The sequence below is a fragment of the Aythya marila genome (assembly GCF_965140915.1).
Source record: "Aythya marila genome assembly, chromosome: 3".
In the NCBI taxonomy this organism is placed as follows: Eukaryota; Metazoa; Chordata; class Aves; order Anseriformes; family Anatidae; genus Aythya; species Aythya marila.
Window position 1 is genome coordinate 34,523,391 of NC_139044.1, and position 20,678 is coordinate 34,544,068.

The window sequence follows — 20,678 nt, forward strand, 5'->3', positions numbered from 1 at the left end:
CAGATTCTCACTTAATGCAAATGTCAAGTAATGCAATTAAATCTGGAAAGATTTCTGATTTATCAAGAAGATGGAGATATCCACAAATACTTGTCATTATCACTCAGAATATCTGTTCCCTTCACTGACACGCAGCCTTTGTGCTCTTGGTGGTTGTGCGTTGTCCTGCAAATTTCATATTAAAGTGTCTTAATTCTCAGCAAAGTCAAGAAAGGAATAATTCAAACTATAATTAGTTTCTATGAATCAAAGGCTCATTTGTGTTTGGAAATGATTTGCAATGAGTCTGTTCTTAATCTCTTATACCAGTATCAAAGCAACACTGAGTTCTCAGTAATTTTGCTCCCAAAATATTGTGCGTGCTCAGTATCAGGTATGTCTGTGGAATGTGATTCAACTGCCTGCCCAATAATCTCTACTCAATTTATTATCTTTGCTATTCTAATTTTTGGTATTGTTCTGTGATTTTATATTGCTGCTCTTTATTCTTTTTTTTCCTTTTTTTTTTTTTTTTTTTTTTTAATGGATTGAGTAGAATAACAGGTCTTTTACAGCTATAGTATTTAGCTGTTCTAATAGTAGAGAAGTAATACAGTACAACAAAAGAGTAGGTTTTTACTGATAATGTATGCCCACTACAGATACTGCTTGAAGATTTTCAGTTTGCAAGAGATCACTGATTTCCCTGTAACTACTTTTGTCAGGAACTGTGTATCTACTCTGTGCAATGCTCAGTGTTGCACACTGATATTCTTATGATCTGTTACCAATTGGCTCTAAAGAATGTAATAAGTATATTAAATATTGCTCTTCCCATATAATATATGTACAGCATCTGATACAGTCCAATGAGGTACACAGAGGAATTGTAGACCATGTCAACCCGTCCTTAGGCAGAAAGTCTTCATCCTTCTTCATGAGTCTCAACCTGCTCTCATTCCTTGCATTATTTTTTTGGCTTTCCCTGTACTGAATATTGGTTGGTAGATGCACCTTAAAATTACTTTTCAGGACCTAGGAATTTAATACGTGGAATAAATTTGAGAGTCCTTGACATAAAGCAAATAATCACTGCCAGCTTATTTGGCTTTTCTCTCTTCCCCTTACACCCCAGATAAACCATGAGCATCTGTAACACATACTCTGTCAGGTAAGCATAGGATCAAGCCCCTTCTCAAGACCAGATGCATTTGCTTTGTGGCAACCCCTCAAGTCCTTGCCAGCACTACAGCCTAAACTCTGGACTTCTCTCTGAGGGAGGCCTGAGCACACTTGCTATGTGTGGTATGCCCATTCTTTCATTTATCATTAGGGTATGTGGAATTGAGTGTACTCAAACCCTGATCCCAATAGACAGCCTGTGCTTGGTGCTACCTTATTGCAACATATAGCAGACCTGCAAAGAGAAATATGGATGCAAAAGGTTTGGTTCTGAGAACTCTGCATTCCTCCTCTCTAGCTTGAATACAGAGGCTGATGGAGACTCCATAAATTTAGTTCTTTTGGTTCCTCCATGAAAATCTCTACAGAAAAGCTGTTATATTCCAAGTATAAGGCCAACGGTCTGTTGTTTATTGCTTGTGCTCACTAAGTGGAGGCCCAGGCAAAACACACTACGTGTATTAATTACTTGCAGGTTAGATTCCTCTTCCCACCATTCAAAGCCACCTACACTGGACAGAAGCTGCAACCTTGCTACCGGACAATTATGTTGCTCATCATTATGTGGGGGTTTTTGTCCTTTTCTATTTCCCCTGTCCACTAATTTCAGTGCCAACCTTGTCTCCTCTCTTCCCAGGTGTGCCAATGCTGTTTGTTATCCTCTGGGGAACTGTCAAGTACCTTTATGAAGATGAGGGGTTGGTTTAGTTCTGATTTTCTAGCTCTCTCATTTGTGCTGCGTGTGTGCACTGGCAGGTCATTGTTTGCTTTCTGTTCAGTGTGGTTTGCTTTGGCAGTGTGCTGAAACCTCAAAAAATTGCTTCTGTTTTGTCTGAAGGTCTTGCATGACATTTGAAGAAAGAGCTTATGTTTCTTTCTGATAAAAATTTTCTGCATGTCTGAATGAATCTATTCTTTTGCAGGTCAAGGAAAGGTACATTTTGTTTTTCTGTAGTTACAATATCAGCAGTAGAAGTCATCATACCCAACCAAGACCTCGCCTGACATTGTGCCTTTGGCAGTAGCCTTTACAGTTACGCTTCAGAGGAAGGCAAAAACTTCCCACAGGATTCTGCCTGTGATTCGTAGCGGTTAGCTTATGCCTTGCAGCAGAGATGTGATTGCCTGTTCTTGTTTAAGCTTCCATTATTTAGGTCTTCATAAAATAAAAACACAGTCTTTCTGAAGTCAAGTATAGCACAAACAAAACTGCTGCAAAACACAAAATACATTTTGTCCACTTTTACTATTGTGGCTGTTCTGAAAAAAAAAAAAAAAAAAATTGCCTTTGATACACTTTATGTACCAAATAGCATTGTAGTTTAGTATTTGTTTTTCTTTAAAAAAATAAAAAATAAAAACTAGAGTGAGGAAAATGACTTCCTTTTTAAACTTTATGCCGTTTTCTTTTTATTCTAAACGAACTATTTATCAGGTATCTTACTTAATTTCCAAACAGCCCAGCCAGCGTTTTTGTAGAGATTGTGGGTTTTTTCTTCAAACACAATCCTTGCTGGAGAGATGCTGCAGTGTGAAAATTCAGCATAGTCAATCATCCTCAGAGGGTTTTCTGGTGCTCATGAGTATTAAGAACCGTCTTTTTTTCAGTGTCTTTTGTAATACTGAAATAATTCAGTCAAGTTGCCTCTTCTGGCTGAAGTAATGCTGGGATTTTCTGACTTTCCTTTTCAAGGTTGACTTGGTATTATTCTGTAAGAAGATCGTGGTCACGGTGATGTATTGCTAGTTTTGTTGAAATTATCAAAATAGGTGTAGAGAGCATATAGCATCTGAACAGGCAGTAGTCCATGGACATATCTTGCCATTGATGTAGAAAATGTATTCAAAGTACTCATGCTGAGCCTCCTACGTTATGCGATGCTCAAACCTGATTTATGTTTTCTATTATGGAAAACTGTCATTCACTGCCTTTAGCGGACCTTAAAAGGGACAATTTCGCACCTTATTGAATTTTCTAAATCTTGTATAAATATTTGTAAAATACGACAATAAATAAACACATGCAGTAGCCTCTCTGAAAGGCAAGATTTCTGCGCCTTGGGCAGACATTTGTTGGAGCAGCTAGGGATATCTTTCATGCTGTTTGCCACAGCACTGTCACCACGGATGTGCAGCAGGCTGTAAATTTCATTTGTGACTCAACTACTTCCCTGGTTATGAGGAATAACTGGAAGTAGATGTGGTCAGGGCTGGGAGTTTGAGGCAGTCCTACAGATGTAGCCGTTTCGATGAAGGGCTGAAGAGACCTATTGAGCTATTGCTCAATATCAAAGATATATCAAATATCAAGACCTATTTGCAGACTGGCTCCTTCTTTCTTTAAATGTGCTTGTGTGAACTCCTTTATAAATCAGTTGCTGTTATAAAAAGTGTGCTATTGAAAAACACTTTGTCTAGATTACAAATCAAATTAAAAGCAAGCTGTGCTTGCTTAATCATTAGACTGTGCCTAAAGACCTGATACTTACACATCTTTATTTCTGCCTGCAATTAATTATGGGAGGAAGACAGCCAGCCTACAGATTTATTTATTTATTTATGTATTTTAATGGAGCTATTCAGCTACGCTTCTTTAAGGAAAAAAATCAGTGTTTTCATTTTTAGAAAAAGACTACCAGGTCGGTAAATAAAGGCAGAAACTTCCCAGTAGCATCTGTTTCACTGGACCAATTCCCCATTCACGGTTCTGATGCTATTTAGTTGTCGAGCACCTTCTAACAAACTGCAAGGATAGATTCCAAACACAACAGCTGTTGGTGTACTTACCACTGTGACAATCCCAGAAAGCACAAATTTACAAGAAATCATGTACATATCTATCAGTTTCATTTTCTGTACTCTTTAATAGCTGTGACACTTTAATTGGACTCTAGTGGTCTTTTTATTGCACATATTTGTATAAATTTAAAAGTAACTAAATCTCCTCTGTGCCACAGGAAGCAAATTAATACACACAGAAATGCAGCAGGGTTAATGTAAAGAACCATTTCTCAACCTCTGTCATTATCAGGAAGTTTTAAAATTGCCTCTGCTTTCACTGCAGCTAGTCAGAAAATTAGAACTCCACTCCTAGCCATGTCTATTACCCAGCCTGTCTTGAGGGGTTCAAGTAAAATTATTTTTAAAGGCAACACGAAGCCAGTTTCTAGTCACACATAGCAATTAAGAAGTTCTTCTGTTATTCAGATTCCAGCTCAGGTACACTGTCTGCACACAGTACCTTTTTTCTGCAGTACCTAAAATACAGTTGAATGTAGTCAGGGATTGGAGCTGGTGGTATGCATCAAAATGAAATTGAAAACAAAATGGAAATCCCTAGCCCTTCTTGGGCTTCCAGTACAACCAAGGGAATATGGAATTGCTGCAGCTAAGCTGCTTCACTCTCCTCTGTAGTATGCATAGAGTGTGTGTAAGTGTTATTGTAGCATGGACCCCCAATATGTTTTCTACAGTTTGCTAGTTTCTCTCAAGTTGACTATTCCACAACAAGGTTGGGTGGGTTTACTCTCCACCAACATCACCCGTGCTGAAGTTTCACAGGCCTATTAAGAAAACTTAAGGAAAATTGAGTATACATATGTTTTGGCAGCAAGTGAAGTGGTATGTGAAGACTGCCCAAACAATGGAGTTGTTGTGTACACAGCTGTTGTGTTGGGGGACCCAAAAGAACTAGATGTATTTGTCAAGTTCACTTCAAACCAGTGATCTCAATCTGTGGCTTTCAAACATCACATTCCTTGTGATTGCTCTCCAGTATAGCTCAAGGACACAAGAATTTAAAAAGCTAAAATGAGGCTTATGGGGAGAATAAAGTATTATATTGCCTGCAGCATGTTACCTTCTTGGCAGAGGGCTCAGTTGGCCAACAAAAGTTAGGAACTATTGCTCCAGTCTATGATTTTGCTTTCTTACAACTTAACACTTCCTTTGAGCCTGAAACTTGTACGTATACAGTGGTGGAACCTTAATTGCTTAATTGCCTTAATTGCTTTCTCCTGGTTGAAATTAGTAGGTCATTTTTGAAAATAATAGCAAATAAAATAGATGATTGATCTAAATATTGATAGGAAAAAAGTGATGGTAGGTAATGTGAAAAAGAACTAATGAGCAGCTAAGTAATATGACCTAACATTGGAGACTGCAGAGTAATAAAAAATAGTACAAAAAGAGTAAGATAGGAACTACTCAGGAAAGATCTAACTCGAATAGATTCATCCTAACCCTCCAGCAAAGTGACATATTTGGACCTTGGTTTTAATGGAGTAAGTCTTTACAATTAACCAATGATAATTCATAGCAAACTGTGGAGGAGAGCTAGCCATTAGTGGGCAAGAAAGGCAGACAAGTAGTATCCAGTTGTATTATGATAGCTGCAATTGCACAAAGCATTCAGCATTTCTAAGAATCAAGCCACTGCATCTGTTTCTATGTCAGCATGATGTGCTTTCCTGGTATCTAGTCATCAGTATTGTTTTCCATCTGCATTGCTGTGACAGAATGAGAAATGGGAGAATTTAGTAATGTACTGAAACTTTTTTTCTTGTCTTCCTCTTTTTGCCATCTGCCTAGCTGCTGGAGCAGAAACTATAACATGAATTACTGGTTGATCATCAGACTGCCCATTCTAATCGCCATTGGGGTGAGTATAGAGTACATGCAGTACTGCATGATGTACTAGAAAGAGCGGAAGTGCACATGGCTATTGTGCATGTCCAAGGGCTAATAACATTTGGGGGTACTGAAATTTTGATTCAGAAATGAAATTTTATGAAACTGAATTGTTTTCTGTCACTGGAATTCCTGACTGGCATACTGCTTGTTTTGGCCATGCTGTCATGTTGTAGTGGCAGTGCATGATAACAAAACAGCATGCCACAGTAATCCGGTTAGGTGCTGCATGGGAAAACCTGCAGCAGGTAGCACAGAGAGCCAGATGGTAATATTCCAAATACTGGTCTCCAGAAAAGAAGTAAATTTTGTGGCATTGCGGAGAAATGCTGTGTTCTGCAGCTGCAATACTGTGATGATGTCAGACCTCCAGCTAAGGCAGACGGGTCAGCCCCCACACCTTGACTGTGCCTCATTCCCAGGAGATGTAGGTATGCTCCTCTACTTTGTTTAGTGAACTTCCTGCATTTTCAAAGGTGACTTGTGCGTTCACTGAGGTATATTTTAAAGCATGATAGCTTAGCAAAGAACTGAAATCATTGGCAAATGCTGCAGCTGCAGAATAGCAGGATGCACAGGGATCTACAAATGTATACACAAACCAACTTTTTGAATACTTATGCATATGTATTTTTTGATGATGACATAAATCCTTCTTTCATCTCTCCAGGTAAATTTCCTGATCTTTATCAGAGTTATATGCATCATCATCTCCAAACTACAGGCTAATTTGATGTGCAAAACTGACATAAAATGCAGGTATGTCATTTGTTGGTCTGACGCTTTTTTTACCTCTCAAAATGGAAGTAGACAAAGAGGTATATGAAAAGGAGTGGACTGACAGTAGCAGTTAAAGATCACAGACCCTGGGCATAGATTATGGTGTACATTGGTATGACTCTTGGACAGTCAGTCTCCAGAGAAGCCTCCTGGTGAAGCCAGCGCAGGTGTTGTACCTTCATTCTCATTTTCGGCATCCTGGCTTGTATAAGAAGCAGTGTGGCCAGCAGGGCTAGGGTAGTGATCGTCCCCCTGTACTCGGCTCTGGTGAGGCTGCACCTTGAGTACTGTGTTCAGTTTTGGGCCCCTCGCTACAAGAAGGACATCGAGGTGCTCAAGAGTCCAGAGAAGGGTGATGAAGCTGGTGAGGGGTCTGGAGAACAAGTCCTACGAGGAGCGGCTGAGGGAGCTGGGCTTGTTCAGCCTGGAGAAAAGGAGGCTCAGGGGTGACCTTATTGCTCTCTACAGGTACCTTAAAGGAGGCTGTAGCGAGGTGGGGGGTTGGTCTGTTCTCCCACATGCCTGGTGACAGGATGAGGGGGAATGGGCTCAAGTTGCGCCAGGGGAGTTTTAGGTTGGATGTTAGGAAGAACTTCTTTAGCGAAAGGGTTGTTAGACATTGGAACAGGCTGCCCAGGGAAGTGGTGGAGTCACCATCCCTGGAGGTCTTTAAAAGATGTTTAGATGTAGAGCTTAGGGATATGGTTTAGTGGAGGACTGTTAGTGTTAGGTCAGAGGTTGGACTCGATGATCTTGAGGTCTCTTCCAACCTAGAAATTCTGTGATTCTGTGATTATAGAGAAACAGAAGGCTTGATCTCTTTGCTCATGACATTAAACTGGAAGAATATTAAGTAAGTAGATATTTTCTAAATACTTTAAGCATATGCAGGTACTTACATAATTTGAAAAAAAAAATATATGAGAGAAAAAATAAAACCTTTAACTTCAATGAATATCAAGGTGTGGGTCATTTTGAGTACTGCTCCTTATTCTCCTTGCCAGTTGTTACTAGGACAAACTTTTGATCTTGGATTTACTAAGAATGTATATGATGTTTCAAGAGAGATGTTTCAAGATGTCAAAAGTTATCACTGAAGCATTCACTTCTTATTTTGCAGGCTTTGCCCTGTCTGTGTCTGTGTTACTCCTGTTATTTTATTATCTTGATAAGATTCTTAGTCACATCCTTCATGTCTACATCTTGGAGAATATTTCTGTATTGCAGTCTGAAAAATACAGTAGAAAGAACAAGTCTGCAGCAGGGTGAATTAACGAATGTGGAGCTACAAACTGTGGTAGCTGTTCTACTACAGTTCTACTAGAGTTAGCTGATTTTGCTGGCTTGAAGTTGGATATTTCTACATTACAGCCTGCTAAGCTAGACACACCATGTATTTTTGTGTCTTCTCATCTGACTGTAGAGTTGACTTGTATGTTACCTGCCTTCATTACCTCATGTGAAATTTTGGAAATCCTTTTGTGTGTTTGGAGCTAAAAGCAGAGAAAAGTACTCCTTCTAATGTGCTGCGTGGTTTGCTTTTGTTCATGTTGAATATATATGACTTTCATTTGACAGAGTAAAATTTGCAGGGTAGAGTGTGTGTGGGGGGCAGAAGCAGTTCCGTTGGCATGGGGCCATTTAAAAGTCTGACTGTAAAATTATCTTGCCCTTGCCCTCAGGACTTCTGTAAGCAGCACGTAGGTTTGATACACTTGAACCATTTCTTAGAGGTGCATGTTAATTCTGTTATTCATACTACATGTTCAAGAATCTGCTAATAAAGCAGAGAGAATTTAGCAAGAAAGCTTGGCTGGACGCAGCCTTGAGTAACCTGCTGTGAACTAGAACTGGACTAGGGGCTTCCAGAGATCTTTTCCAACCTGAGCGTTTATGTGATTCAGAGTAAACAATCTAGGGCACACAAGATTTGCTGACAACCCTGCTGGTCAAGTGATTCTGCATCTACCAGTGTCTCATGGCAGGTTGTCGGGAGACACTGGCAGTGTCGTCTGGTTCTGTGGCCCATGATAGTCCTATAACCTCCCACGTGGGGTTCAGGCCCTTTTCATTATCCTGTTGGGTGATTTAGTGTGTATACCTATCAAAAGAGAGTTAAAGACCATTCTTGTCAATATTTTTTCTGTAGTTGTAACCCTGAGCATTGCTCTCCCACTGATGAAAAATATTTTACTTCAGATTAGTGTTTTTTTTCGTTTGCTAGCTGTGTCTTTGAACTTGCCATTTAAATCAGGGAGTCATCAGTCACTCTAAGACAGTTTAACTGCTTTTACGAAGCGTTGTGCAGTGACAGTTAGTTACAGTGTTTTGAAGATTTAACACACCACGGAGGTGGGAAGGAATACTCCTCCCTTTGCCAAGGTATTTTTAAAAGATTCCAGACACTGATAGACTGTTTCTTTCACTGTTTCTATCAACAAAGTAGGTTTTGATCATATTTCCCACTTATAGACGGGGAAGAGGGTACATGGGAAGGCATCTTGGGGTACAAGGAAGCATGTGACCTGCTCCTGAGTTTGGCAGGCTTTCTAGGTGAAATACAGCCAGGAGCTGAACAGATAGCATTGGTGAGAGCAGAGAGTGGTCTGCAGTGGAATGGCAATTAAAACATACTGAAACCTACTATGGTTCTGTTTTGAGGATTTTTTTTTTGTATTATTATTATTTTTCTGCAGCTTCTGGAAGAGGACACTGCAACATAAAGTGGTGCAGTGACCAAAGTTCACAGTGTGTCAGAAACAGTGGTGATCACTGGGATCAACAATGATCTATTCAGTGGCATTGTTTTTTTCTTTCTTTGTGATCTTAGGCTGGCCAAGTCTACGCTGACGCTGATCCCACTTCTGGGGACCCACGAGGTCATCTTTGCCTTTATTACTGATGAGCATGCCAGAGGGATGCTGCGCTTTGTGAAGCTTTTTACTGAACTCTCCTTTGCTTCTTTCCAGGTAGCACTCACACTCTGCACCTGTGGATAAGATATTTTGTAACTGCTGCTTGGGGAGCTGCTTGCTCTCTCAATCATTGCACGCTCCCTGTTCTTCATATTTCTCAATTTAGCACTGGATCTTACAGGTTTATGACAGTGGAAGTGAAAGCATGAGAAGTAATTTTTAATAGCTAGTTTAGATGTTAGTGTCACTTATTTTCAATAAGTCTTACATTTCTCACAATAAACTGGTATTGCTATCCTTGTATTAATCTCTGCTTCCTATGGGACACCTCAAGGCAATAACAAAATTATCTGTGATTTCCTGTAATTGTATAATGGCATTGCTGAAAGCAAATTTTGTGCCTCCTCTCGTGTTTTTGATACTCCTTTGAAAATCTGTGCTGTGAGAGGTAGTTGTCTACAGCTGCAATTGCATGCGAGGTGAATGTAGATTTACAGTGATTTTTATTTAGCCGTTGCCTTAGGTAAAGCCATTTTAAAAGAATCTCCTTGTCTAAAGGAATCATTATTCTTCAAGTTTCCCTGCTCACCCACTCAATCCTTGTTTATCAAGCACAGAGCTGTACTTGAGCTCACTGTGAATTGTTCATATATGAAGTGTATATGGCTAGAAACGAGGTAAGGAAAAAGAAGGGGAAAGAATGGTTTGGAAAAAATGACAGAGCCTGAAGAAAACTGCAACTTACTTTTCCTAAGACTGTGTGCTTTAAGACTTTGTCTGGTCAAACTTCTCTGCCGTCAGATTGTCTCCATCTTTCAGTCTTGTTTTTCTCTAACCATGGAACATGCTGGTATGAAGCTCACCCCTCTGCAGGCTTGCTTGGCAAAGTGGGACAACTGCTCTGCTCTACTCACTCCTCTTCTGTTTTTTGTTGATTTCAGGGGCTGATGGTTGCAATTCTTTACTGTTTCATCAATAATGAGGTAAGAGAGACACTAGGAGCTGTTCCAATTTGCCTTATCAGCATCCACTGTAGAAAAAGGAAATTGAAAATGGTCTTGAACTGCTAAATGGTCTTAAACTGCTAAAAGTTGTGTTCAGAGCTTTTTTTATTATTATTTTTATTTTACTTTTTCTGCAGATCCTCCTCTGTACAATTACACAGAATAACTCTTCAGACAAATGTTGGAAGGAATTCAGGCAGTATAATTTAGGGACACTATTTGTAGACATGAAATCTTGCAAGTCTCTTGCTCACAGTTGTATAGTTTTCACTGCTAGAACTTTCCTTTTATTGAGAATTAGAGCTGCTCTCCTTAATCCATCTCAAAGTGCTTCTGATTTGCTTGTTTTGATGAATGTGGGAGTAGAGCCCTTTTTATTTTGAGAACTCATCATCTAGCTGGTTAGGTTGTAGTCCTCACGGCGAATGTATAGTTTGGTTTAGTTTGGTTTCTGTGTGGCCCAGCTACTGACGATATCATGAAGCCCTCATTGAAATGGAGCACTGAACTTCAAGAAGTAGTGAGCCCTCCCAAAGGCTCAGAAGAAATAAAATCAGGGCTTTGAGTTAATTTGAATGAGTACTATCTTCTAGGGCATCTGCTGAATCCCAGCCCTGTTAGGGTAGAATATTGTTCAGTTTCTGTATTGCAGGAACCTCTCATGTTACCTTGTAAGTGATTATTATTATTCATTCACTCAGCAGCCAAGTTTGCAAGGGATGCAAACACCAGTAATTTGGCAGCACATTATTAATTCTAACGTACATCAGTGTGTTTTGCATTCATGCTAAACCTACTTTTAAATATGACACTGTAATCTAAGATCATCCATTGGGAGACAGGCTTCATCAAAAAACTGGAATCAATAGAAAAATATTCTAATTGTGTCATCATGGCCTGGCTGGAGTCAACAAAAAAGCAGCAGGCATCTTGAATGAAGGCCTGCAGGAGACTGTTCACTTTTGTAGCTGTGGGTTAATTTGGTTTAAGTCAATGTGTTCATTGTACTGTTTACAAAAATCAGAAGTGGGTAGCAGCAGGATTTGATCAAGTATGAGTTGGAGAATATTTGTTTAAAATTCCTTGCACAGCTTTACAGGTGTAAATCTTGAAATGAAGCACCGTCTGTTGCTGCATCATGCATTTATTTTGATTCACTTTAGCCTTTGCTGATACATCCCCTGTGCAGCTGCAGCCAGGTCTCTAGTGAGTAATACTGAATAATTTCCTCCATGAAATTTCATTCCTACAAGGGCAAAGTTACATCATAGCCCAATTGAATACAAACAAATTACCCGATACCAGGTACGCTTGCTTCTTTTGATGGACCTTTCTGTGAAGTAGCCTTCCTATGTTTCTAAGGGATCCTCCAAATCTCATGTTGTTCTACTTCTCTTGGGTTTGTAAAGTAACTAAAATGTAATCATAATGTGTTCAGCTTCACAGAAAGCTGAACAACGATCTAGGTTGAATTCTTTTGTTTGTTCCAGCTCTTGTTAAAAGAAGGGAAAAGAATTTTGTCAAGCTCAATCATCAACCCCCATAAAATAAATCCATGCAAAGAGTTTGATTATATTAAGTCTTTTCTATTACTTTCTTAAACTATATGCGAAATTCTTGGTTTTCAAACTATTATTCTTCTGACAGACTGTTTGTGCCTGAAGCCAATCCCCATTTGCAGTATGGACTGTATTTTTATTTTTGTTTGTGACTCAATGAGAGCTTTTTCCTTAACTATACTTCCTAAGGTTTTTGCAATTGCTGGTACCAGATCAGGGGTAGAAATAAAGCTAGAAGTTTTATTAGTTTCCTTTCATAGTATCTACTTAAAGAAAAACATTAAAATATGTTCATATTTCAGTCACATTTTAGCTGAAAGAATGGTAGTATTGCTCTGAAACAAACTGCAGGATCTCATCAGATTGCCTGTTATCACCAGTGTTATTTTGAAAATGAGCTGGGTTTAATATGATCAGTTTTTCTGCAGTTAGTGTTGCTTTCTATAAGAAATATTCTACCCAGAGAGATGCTGTGTTTTTCCACCAGAGTTAGTTTAAGCTGATTCGGGTTGCGTTCTCTATAGTCTTGCTTCTCTTTTTTGCCTTCTTCCTGTTGCAGTGGAAGTACACTCGAGTCTCTTCCACATTAAAATAACCTGTCCTAACTCTAGGACTCCTGACTTTTTTATTTACTGCCAACTTTTTCTTTTCATTGAGTATTCTCTATAGAGACTATCTATTGAACTCCTCCACCAGCTCCATTCCCTGTCATTTCAGATCAACTTTCCTTTCACTGTGATTTATTGACATGTTTTTTGCCAAAGTTTAACTTCTCTGCAATCACATTCCAGGCTCATTGCCACACTCAACATCCTTGCCCAGCAGCTGCATTAGTCTCAATCAGCTGCTCTCTGTGAGATACCTTTCCATCTTTAATCTCCATGACCGCCTTTTCCAGGTTCTGATACCTCTTCCCTTTCTCTTAAAAAAATTCTTCTTCCTCTTTCTTGTGTGAACTTTGCTCTTAGTTCCATTTTCCCTATATAGCTAATTTATGGGGAATCTCATCCATGCACAGAAGCTACTAGGCTATGATTTTTTTGCTGAAAGATTTGTACATCAGCTTCTGTGCTTAAGATCTACAAAATAAATCTTAACCTATGCTGCTGGTCACATCTTCACAGCCACTGAGGCAAAAATTCAGTTCAACGCTGACACCAAAGCTGCTCTTTACCCTTTTCCTAACCTCTGGAGAGAAAATTAATGTTGTCATCCACAGCCATTCCTAAGACATCATCTCTGATATGGTCTTTTATTCAGGTCTTTCCATTCACTTTATCTCAATCTTGCAGGCTATTTGTATCATAGCTCTAGGATACAACCTGTCACGTCCAGCCGGACTGAAGACTCATTTCCTTCCTTTGTCTGACTCTAAATACCCACTTGTATTGCTCATTGACTTAATCTGTCAGTAAGTACATTCATGTGCTCTTTCAGGGTCTACCTGTCAATGTCCAAAACTGCTTATTCCCAATGCTACCTATTAAATCAGAGGTTCTCCATGCCAACAACAGCGGTGGTAGTATGATCAATTATTATCCTACAGACAATATAGTCCTTGCATTTCACTGTTTTCTGTTCTGTCTTTATCAAGATGTTCTTCCCAATTCTTATACGGCAAGGTATCTCTCACACACTATATTTTTCCTCGTGTCTTTGTGTAGCTTTTGACACAACCACCACCCACAGTAATCATGGTACAATACAAGTTTTTATCTCAGCACCTTTCCTTCTGTCCCATTTGGTTGTGATACCAGAGGGACAGATTCCACCCTCAGTAACACAGAAATGCGGTTGGTTTACAAACGCCTGTGTCAGGATAGTGCTTGTTAAAAGGGCTGTGGGTCAAAGTTGACAAGCACTGCTGGAGGTAACCATCAAAGGAAGACAATTGCCTGTGTAAGACCTTGCTTCTTTTTCTAGGGCTGCTTCCCAGTTTTAGTACTTGAAAATAAGCAGAGAAGAAAGCTTTACAGTAACTGGTTCCCTAGGAAGTTTCCCTCAGAGTATGAAGGTTTCAGCAGCCTGCATAGGATGACAGGCCTGTGTTGGAACTGCCAGCATTTAGTTAGTCTCTTAGTGGTCAGCACCAGACCCTAAAAGGAAGATAACAAAAAGGAACTCTCCAGAGAAGGCTCGCTTAAGTAACCTGCCCATATTGAACTTACTTCCAGGCTGAAGTACACACCCTAATGAATTGATTACTGTAGTTACACTCCTGCCTTTTTCTAAATAGAGTAAAAAATGTTCAATTTTATGTCCTCTGCCTTATGTGTTAAAAGCTAATGGAAGTTCTTACTTCAGTCAAGTGGCAAGAGCTTTGCCCATGGAACAGGAAGATCTAAATTCTGTTCTTGTTTGTGAAGTACAAAAAGCTGAAACCATGACAGTTGCAAAACCCTTGGTAAACTTCCATGTGAGTACAGCAGTTACACAGTTTAACCCAGAACCTATACCAGCTAGGTATGTAACTTTAAAAAAAACAGTACCTGCAAAAATACTCTAATTGTTATTTTAAAGGGGAAAGAATATACAGACTTCAATGAGCTAGTTTGTTGGTGTTTCAATTCTGAATAATCTTTGTAAAACAAACAAACAAAACCCCTAAATATTCAAAGAGTAAAAATAATCCCACACGATACTGTTCAAATGAAAACAGAAATTAAAGCAGAATTCTAGGAATACCTCTGGTGGCAGTACTAAGCTGGAAGCCAATCTTGTCAGTCATTTCATGACTGATATGCAGAATCAACTTAATTGTTAGTAGTGGTAGGGCATAGAGTACATTCACTATTGCAGCTGAATACTATTTAGAATAAAATACTGAAGATAACATTTCCTGGGACAATGTAGCTTTATGCAAGTGAATACCATCATTATCTTAAATATGGAATATCTTATGATGGACTAATGAGATAATTAGCTAATTTAAAACAGTAATATTTCAGATTTAAAGCATTGTCAGCTTTTCCGATCAGTGTGGTATGCTTATTTTTAACTTGCCCTTTTCTAATGGAATCATATAAAGGTCTGATTATTTCTACATTCATTCTTTTTATTTCCTTCTTTGGACCTATTAGGTTCAGATGGAGTTTCGGAAAAGCTGGGAGCGCTGGAGATTGGAACATTTGTATGTCCAGAGAGACAGCAGTATGAAACCTCTGAAGTGTCCAGCCAACAGCATCAGTAGCGGAGGCACAGTAGGCAGTAGTGTCTATGCTGCCACTTGCCAGGCCACATTCAGCTAAGATTTCTGAAGGTGAATCAGACTGAGAACAATGAACTGTATAATATACCTGAAAACCCTTAAATACCCAAGCAAGTGGCTTAAGTGTGTCATCTCCAGCAAGAAACTTAAGTATATGCTGCTCATTGCCTGCAGGCTGTTGGACAAAGGTTTCTAGGGAAAGCAATCTGCTAATATAATCAACACATCAGAGGAAAAATCGATCATGTCTAAAGTAAGTTAAAAGAGTTTCTTCCTATTTGCATGCAAGGCCTCCAGGTGTCCAAAACTTAAGCATAGCATTGATCCAGGCTGAAACCACGGGGTCAATGGCTTATTACTGTTGAGTGGGCGAGCTGAGTGATCAACTGATTAAATTACAAGGATACAGAATATGATTATTGCCAAAAAAAAATTTAGACTTTTATGGGGATAGGGTAAGGTGCTATTACCAGTTTTAGAAAGAACTTAGTGGGACACAACATGTGTTTCAGGGGAGAATCAGTTTTGTAATACGCTTTCCAAATCTAAAGTTCAAAATATGCTTACCTGTTTTACTAGGTAGGTGAAGAACAGCATCCTGAAGATCCGTAACTGCAGCAGGTAGTGTGGTGTATGTTCCCGAGTGCTCTTTTTAAGCTTCACTTGAAAACCAAAACCAGTATCTAGTGGGGGGGCTCTTTTTTATTAATAGGTCTCTGTTGACACTGATATAAATATCCCCTGTATGCACGGTCCTTCAGCTTTTACATGGCACTCTGCCTCTCCAGTTGGGTGCAGAAGTCAACCTGCAGTCACAATTGGTCTTACCAGAGATCACCTGCTTGGGACAGATTTGGCACTTCGCATGGGCTCACTCTTCTCTGTTTTCTTCCCTAGCCCCCGTCTGATTTCTGCAGGCCCACGAGCTACCTGTCAGGTGCCCTACCCGGGGTGGCAGGCAAGTGGGTGTGTTTCACCGGGCACGTCAAGGGCTGTGCTTTCAGCACAGCGGACAGCTCTGGCTGCACACCACCTCCCCAGCTTGCCCTCAGTGGGGTTTGGGAAGCCCCCATGGTGCAGCAGCCCGAGCTCAATGGGCTTGTGTCGCCTGCTAGAATCTGTGAGGGCTCTCGCAGAATATGCATCTACACTGCTAATTAGCGGTTACCCTTGCTGCTGTTTACATGAGTTGCTGGAGAAAAAAATGAGGTACCTTTACAAGCAGACCTCGGTCCATTGTATCACTTAATAACAGACATTACGTATCTTTACTCAGCTTAGATATTCAGGCTCCCTTTACAACAGAGACAAGGTGCGAGATACGAGGTCAGAGAATATCCCTGCCCATAGCCTTACTGTAATGAGTAACTGTTATAGCCTAGCAGTTACACTGCTCAGCAGAGAGAAAAAGAAAGTATTTTCAAGTCCCTCTTTGCACTTGGGTTCACATCCCCCAATGCCAAGAAAATTAACTGGATATGCTGGGATGTAATTCAGCATCTTCCCTGCCTGAAGCTAGATTGCTTTGCATGGAATTATTTAATCATTGTATTAGAATTCAAATTGCCAACAGGGTGGATTAGTTTTGTAATCAGCAGGTTAGAATCAAATTACAGAGGATAGGTTACCTTCTTCTGCTATAATGCTTATAATTTTGCTCCAGGGAAAAAGCCAGACACATTTGTAGAAATCCACCACAGTTCTCAGGCTGGTTTCTGGCTGCTTAGCATGCTGGCTTCTATGCAGGCCATTCCCAGGCTGTCCCTTCATAACTTCAGCTGCAGAGCTGACCTTGGAATGAAGCACCTCAGGTTCGTCTGTAAATTTAATACCTAGTTTCTACATTGACACCATTAATACAATGCCTGACTACTACATATGTAACCTAATTGCTGTCCTGAAATTTAATTAATTAGCTTCTTGTATGTTGAGCATACCTGATGTTTCTACTTAACATCTACCATTAAGTGCTTTGATAGGAAAAGTGGTAAAATTAGTTATTGGTAGGTGAAAAGGTGGTAACAGATTAAATAAATATCTGTGTGATAATGCACACTGAAGGGACTGATTTCACCCATGAATAGTCAAGATAGGGTGCTAGTTTTCCAGGGCCCTGCTTGGTTGTGTGCAAACCCAGAAAAAATGTTCCTGCTACTTGCACAGCTGTTAGCAAAATTAATTTTGCTATAGCAATAGGAAGTTATAGATGCATTGTAACACACTATTTTGCTGGGAAAAAAAAGTATATATACCAAATGAAAGCGAATAGACAGGAATAGACAGCAAAGTCCTTACAGGTGTGGCACCAAATCTGTACTTAGTTGCCGTCACAAAACTTGACATGCTTTTGAGCTACTAGGCTCCTTTTACCCCTCCCAGTGTCACTTAAAAACTGAGGGCTTTGGGCCTATTGGAATAACTCCGGCACCAGCTGTCAAACTTACCTTCTTACATTATGACTTGTTAGAAACCAGGAGGGAAAAAAAAGGGTATGTTAGATGACCAGAGTTTTGATGTTTTTGTTTTTTTTTTTCCTCTCCAATTAAGCTCTTGTTTCTTCAAGCCCTTTAATATCCCCTTGACACAACAGTGAAACAACTCAGTGAAAGGAATTGCCACCAAAGCAGCGTAACAGTAATATATTTTGAGAAATACTTCCAGCAAGGCCTAAACAATGATTTCTACATCACACTTTATCTACTTCAGTAAAATCTTTTACAAGCCTATGTTGTTATTCATGACATCTCCATTTCAGAATTTATAACATGCATTTATTTGAGTAGCATGAAATAAGCAAAGCAGCACAAAGCACTGGAACAGATGAATTGTATTTTTATTCCTTGTGCCTTTCAGCTTCATGCTCATTTACTGTGGTAACGTGTTTCATAAAGTATTAAATAGAACAGTCTATAAATTCACCTGGACATTATGTAATTAGTTTATAGCAAATGAAAACTTTATTTCCATTATTGCTGCTATAAAGTTTCATAATTTCATGGATGTTACCTTATTTTTAATATTTATTTGCATGTCTTTCCTTGTTTAAAAGAACACCCACAGGATCTGTGAAACATGTCAGATTACCAACTTCCCATAAACATGTTTATTTTTATCCTTGTGAATAAAGATTCAACTCACAAAATTCCGTCACTTACTGGTGTATTTATTTTTTTTTGTCATGTGACTATTTCTTACTTCTTAATTACTATAACATTTTCTAAGAACGTAAAGGCTTACACTTCATGGAAGCAAAGGTTTTATTTGTACCACCATGTCCAGTACAACTGCTCTTTACCTGCAAAAGCTGTATTAATTAAGAACAAAATGCAGCACATTATCTGTACAGAGTCAGAAGGAATCATCAGAAAGAGTGAGAATTCCGCAGGTTTTTGCATCTCAGCTAGAGGATGGCAGAACATGTGGAAATGAGAAAATTCTGTGCTTGGCTTTAAGAAGCGGCATTTGGAATTTATACAACAGACCAGTACTAGAAGTACTGCGGAGAGGTATTGAAAGATGCTTGGCATTGTTAAACATATTATTTGTACTTTAATCTATTACTCTCCGGTTCAACTGAACTTGACAAATGCTTCCTTTTGTTTCCTTAACAAATGACAGAACCTGTAGTAACTCAATCCTTAACACTGTAAATCACTGTTAAAATACAAAAGGCATAATAAAACAGGATTTGAAAGAGCAAGCTGTGATTTTTGTTCTTGACTCAGTACTCAGAGGCATAAACTCTATTAGCTGCTCTTCACTATAGCAATATAAATGATTTGTTTCAATGTTTTGTTCCTATATTTTAGAAATACCAGTGGATCACACAGAAAGTGTATGGAGTGATTGGAAGAGGCATCACCAGCTGTGCTATGGTGTCAAAAAAAAAAAAAAAGACAATCCAGTGACAGGGGAAATCCCTTTCTATTTGAGGGCTTCCTGCATTTCCACATCTGCTGCAAGTTGACCCTAAATTTAAAAAATGATGAATAAAAAAAAATACATTATCTGTCAGGAATAATAATCAAACCTTTTGCCCTACACTGCAGATGATAAAAGCTGTCACTTGAAGTGAACAGGGAACTTGCATCAAAATCAGATGTGTTAGATGAAACTCACGAGTGTGAACAGAAGCACCAGCCTCAGTTGTACTTATACTGCCTCATGTCTTCAACAAGTGGGTTCCAGACAGAGCTGGGAAAGAAGAGGAGTTAATCACTTTATTAAAGCTGTTGTCGAGCAGCAGCCTTCCTGCCACCACTGTTAAGGCTTCCAGGTGCAGAAACTGACCAGCTTCCAAGCTGTCGGCCAGCTGCGCGAGGCCGTGCCCCTCGCAGCCCTTCCAGCACCGCTCAGACCAGCTGCCTGCCGCTTCGCTGCCTGCCAGCCGGGCCCGGGGCCACCCCCCAGGAAAGGAGACCAGAGCTACGCTTTGCTACGGCTTTATTCGAGTCCGCGCCGCGCTCGGGGTCGGCCCCTTCCCTCCTCGTCCCGCAGCCTGTCGGTGCGGAGGCGAGGGGGCCGTGCCCGCCGGCCAGGCGCTACCTCCCGGCGGCCGGCCGGTAGTGCAGCTCCCGCTCCAGCTGCTCGGCCGTCAGCGTCCCGGCGATGGGGGTGCAGCCGGGGTTGAACACGGAGTAGGCGCTCAGCTCGCCCGGCCGCCGCTCGCCGGGGCCGCGGGTGCCGGCGTACATCCAGTAGAGGAGGGAGACGACGAAGAAGGGCAGCCCCAGCTCCAGCTCGGCGAACAGCGCCAGCAGCACGGCCCACAGCAGCACCTTCAGCGCCAGCACCAGCAGCGGCCGCGCCGGCTCCGTCGCCGCCGGGACGGGACGGGGCTGTGGAGGCAGCAGCGAGGAGCGGGGTCAGGCACCAACCCTCCGCCGCACGCCCCCTACCCGCACACCGCTGCGCTCACCTGGCCGCCGCGATCCGGGCCCTCCGAGGCCTCCCGAGCCGCGGCCTTTCCCGGCGGCTCCTCGGAGCGCGGCGGGAGGCGGGCGGCGGCAGAGCTGGTGCCGCGGGCGGCCCGAAAGCGGGCGAGGCGCTGCTCCACGGCAGCCGACATGGCCGCCCCGCGGCTGCGCAAGGGCGGGGCAGCGGCCGCGCCTGTGACGCCTCAGCGGAGGGCGGGCGGGGCACGGGGGCAGGGTCGTGCGCGCCGCCCTGCGGGCCGGCCGGAGCAGGGAGACAAATTGCGGGGGCTCCCAGCGCTGTCAAAACCGAATTTCGGAGGTTTTGGGCCTCTGAAAACACGGGGAGACGGACAGATGGGTCGTCGCGTCTTTCCGTGCAGAATGGGTAGCAGAGCCCACCACGTAGCTCTGAAAAAAAGTTGGAAGTGACTGAAAGCCTCCCCTTT

General features: G+C 41.1%; 2 protein-coding genes across 2 annotated transcripts in view; one reads left to right on the plus strand and one right to left on the minus strand.

Moving 5' to 3' along the window:
* The window catches only part of GLP1R (glucagon like peptide 1 receptor), a 90,024-nt gene extending 71,816 nt beyond the window's left edge, over positions 1 to 18,208 (plus strand). Inside the window, exons 8-13 of the mRNA XM_082755567.1 lie at positions 1,799 to 1,859; positions 5,752 to 5,821; positions 6,521 to 6,609; positions 9,461 to 9,599; positions 10,487 to 10,528; positions 15,189 to 18,208. Coding sequence (XP_082611693.1) covers positions 1,799 to 1,859; positions 5,752 to 5,821; positions 6,521 to 6,609; positions 9,461 to 9,599; positions 10,487 to 10,528; positions 15,189 to 15,356 — 569 coding nt within the window. The 3' untranslated portion in view covers positions 15,357 to 18,208. The remainder of the gene's footprint in view (positions 1 to 1,798; positions 1,860 to 5,751; positions 5,822 to 6,520; positions 6,610 to 9,460; positions 9,600 to 10,486; positions 10,529 to 15,188) is intronic.
* Positions 18,209 to 18,401: 193 nt separating this feature from the next.
* On the minus strand, positions 18,402 to 20,404 carry SAYSD1 (SAYSVFN motif domain containing 1). The gene is made up of 2 exons (XM_082755568.1): positions 20,235 to 20,404; positions 18,402 to 20,154 (listed from the first exon to the last, which is right to left on the minus strand). The coding sequence occupies exons 1-2, from the start codon at positions 20,382 to 20,384 to the stop codon at positions 19,858 to 19,860; spliced, it is 447 nt and encodes a 148-aa protein (XP_082611694.1). The 5' UTR covers positions 20,385 to 20,404; the 3' UTR covers positions 18,402 to 19,857.
* Positions 20,405 to 20,678: the final 274 nt, after the last annotated feature.

Bases quoted from the DNA above. Each gene is read 5' to 3' on its own strand.
- SAYSD1 (XM_082755568.1), bottom strand. From the start codon at position 20,384: ATGTCGGCTGCCGTGGAGCAGCGCCTCGCCCGCTTTCGGGCCGCCCGC. The intron at 20,155-20,234 runs GTGAGCGCAGCG...CTGCCTCCACAG, and splicing joins GCCCGGATCGCGGCGGCCAG to CCCCGTCCCGTCCCGGCGGC.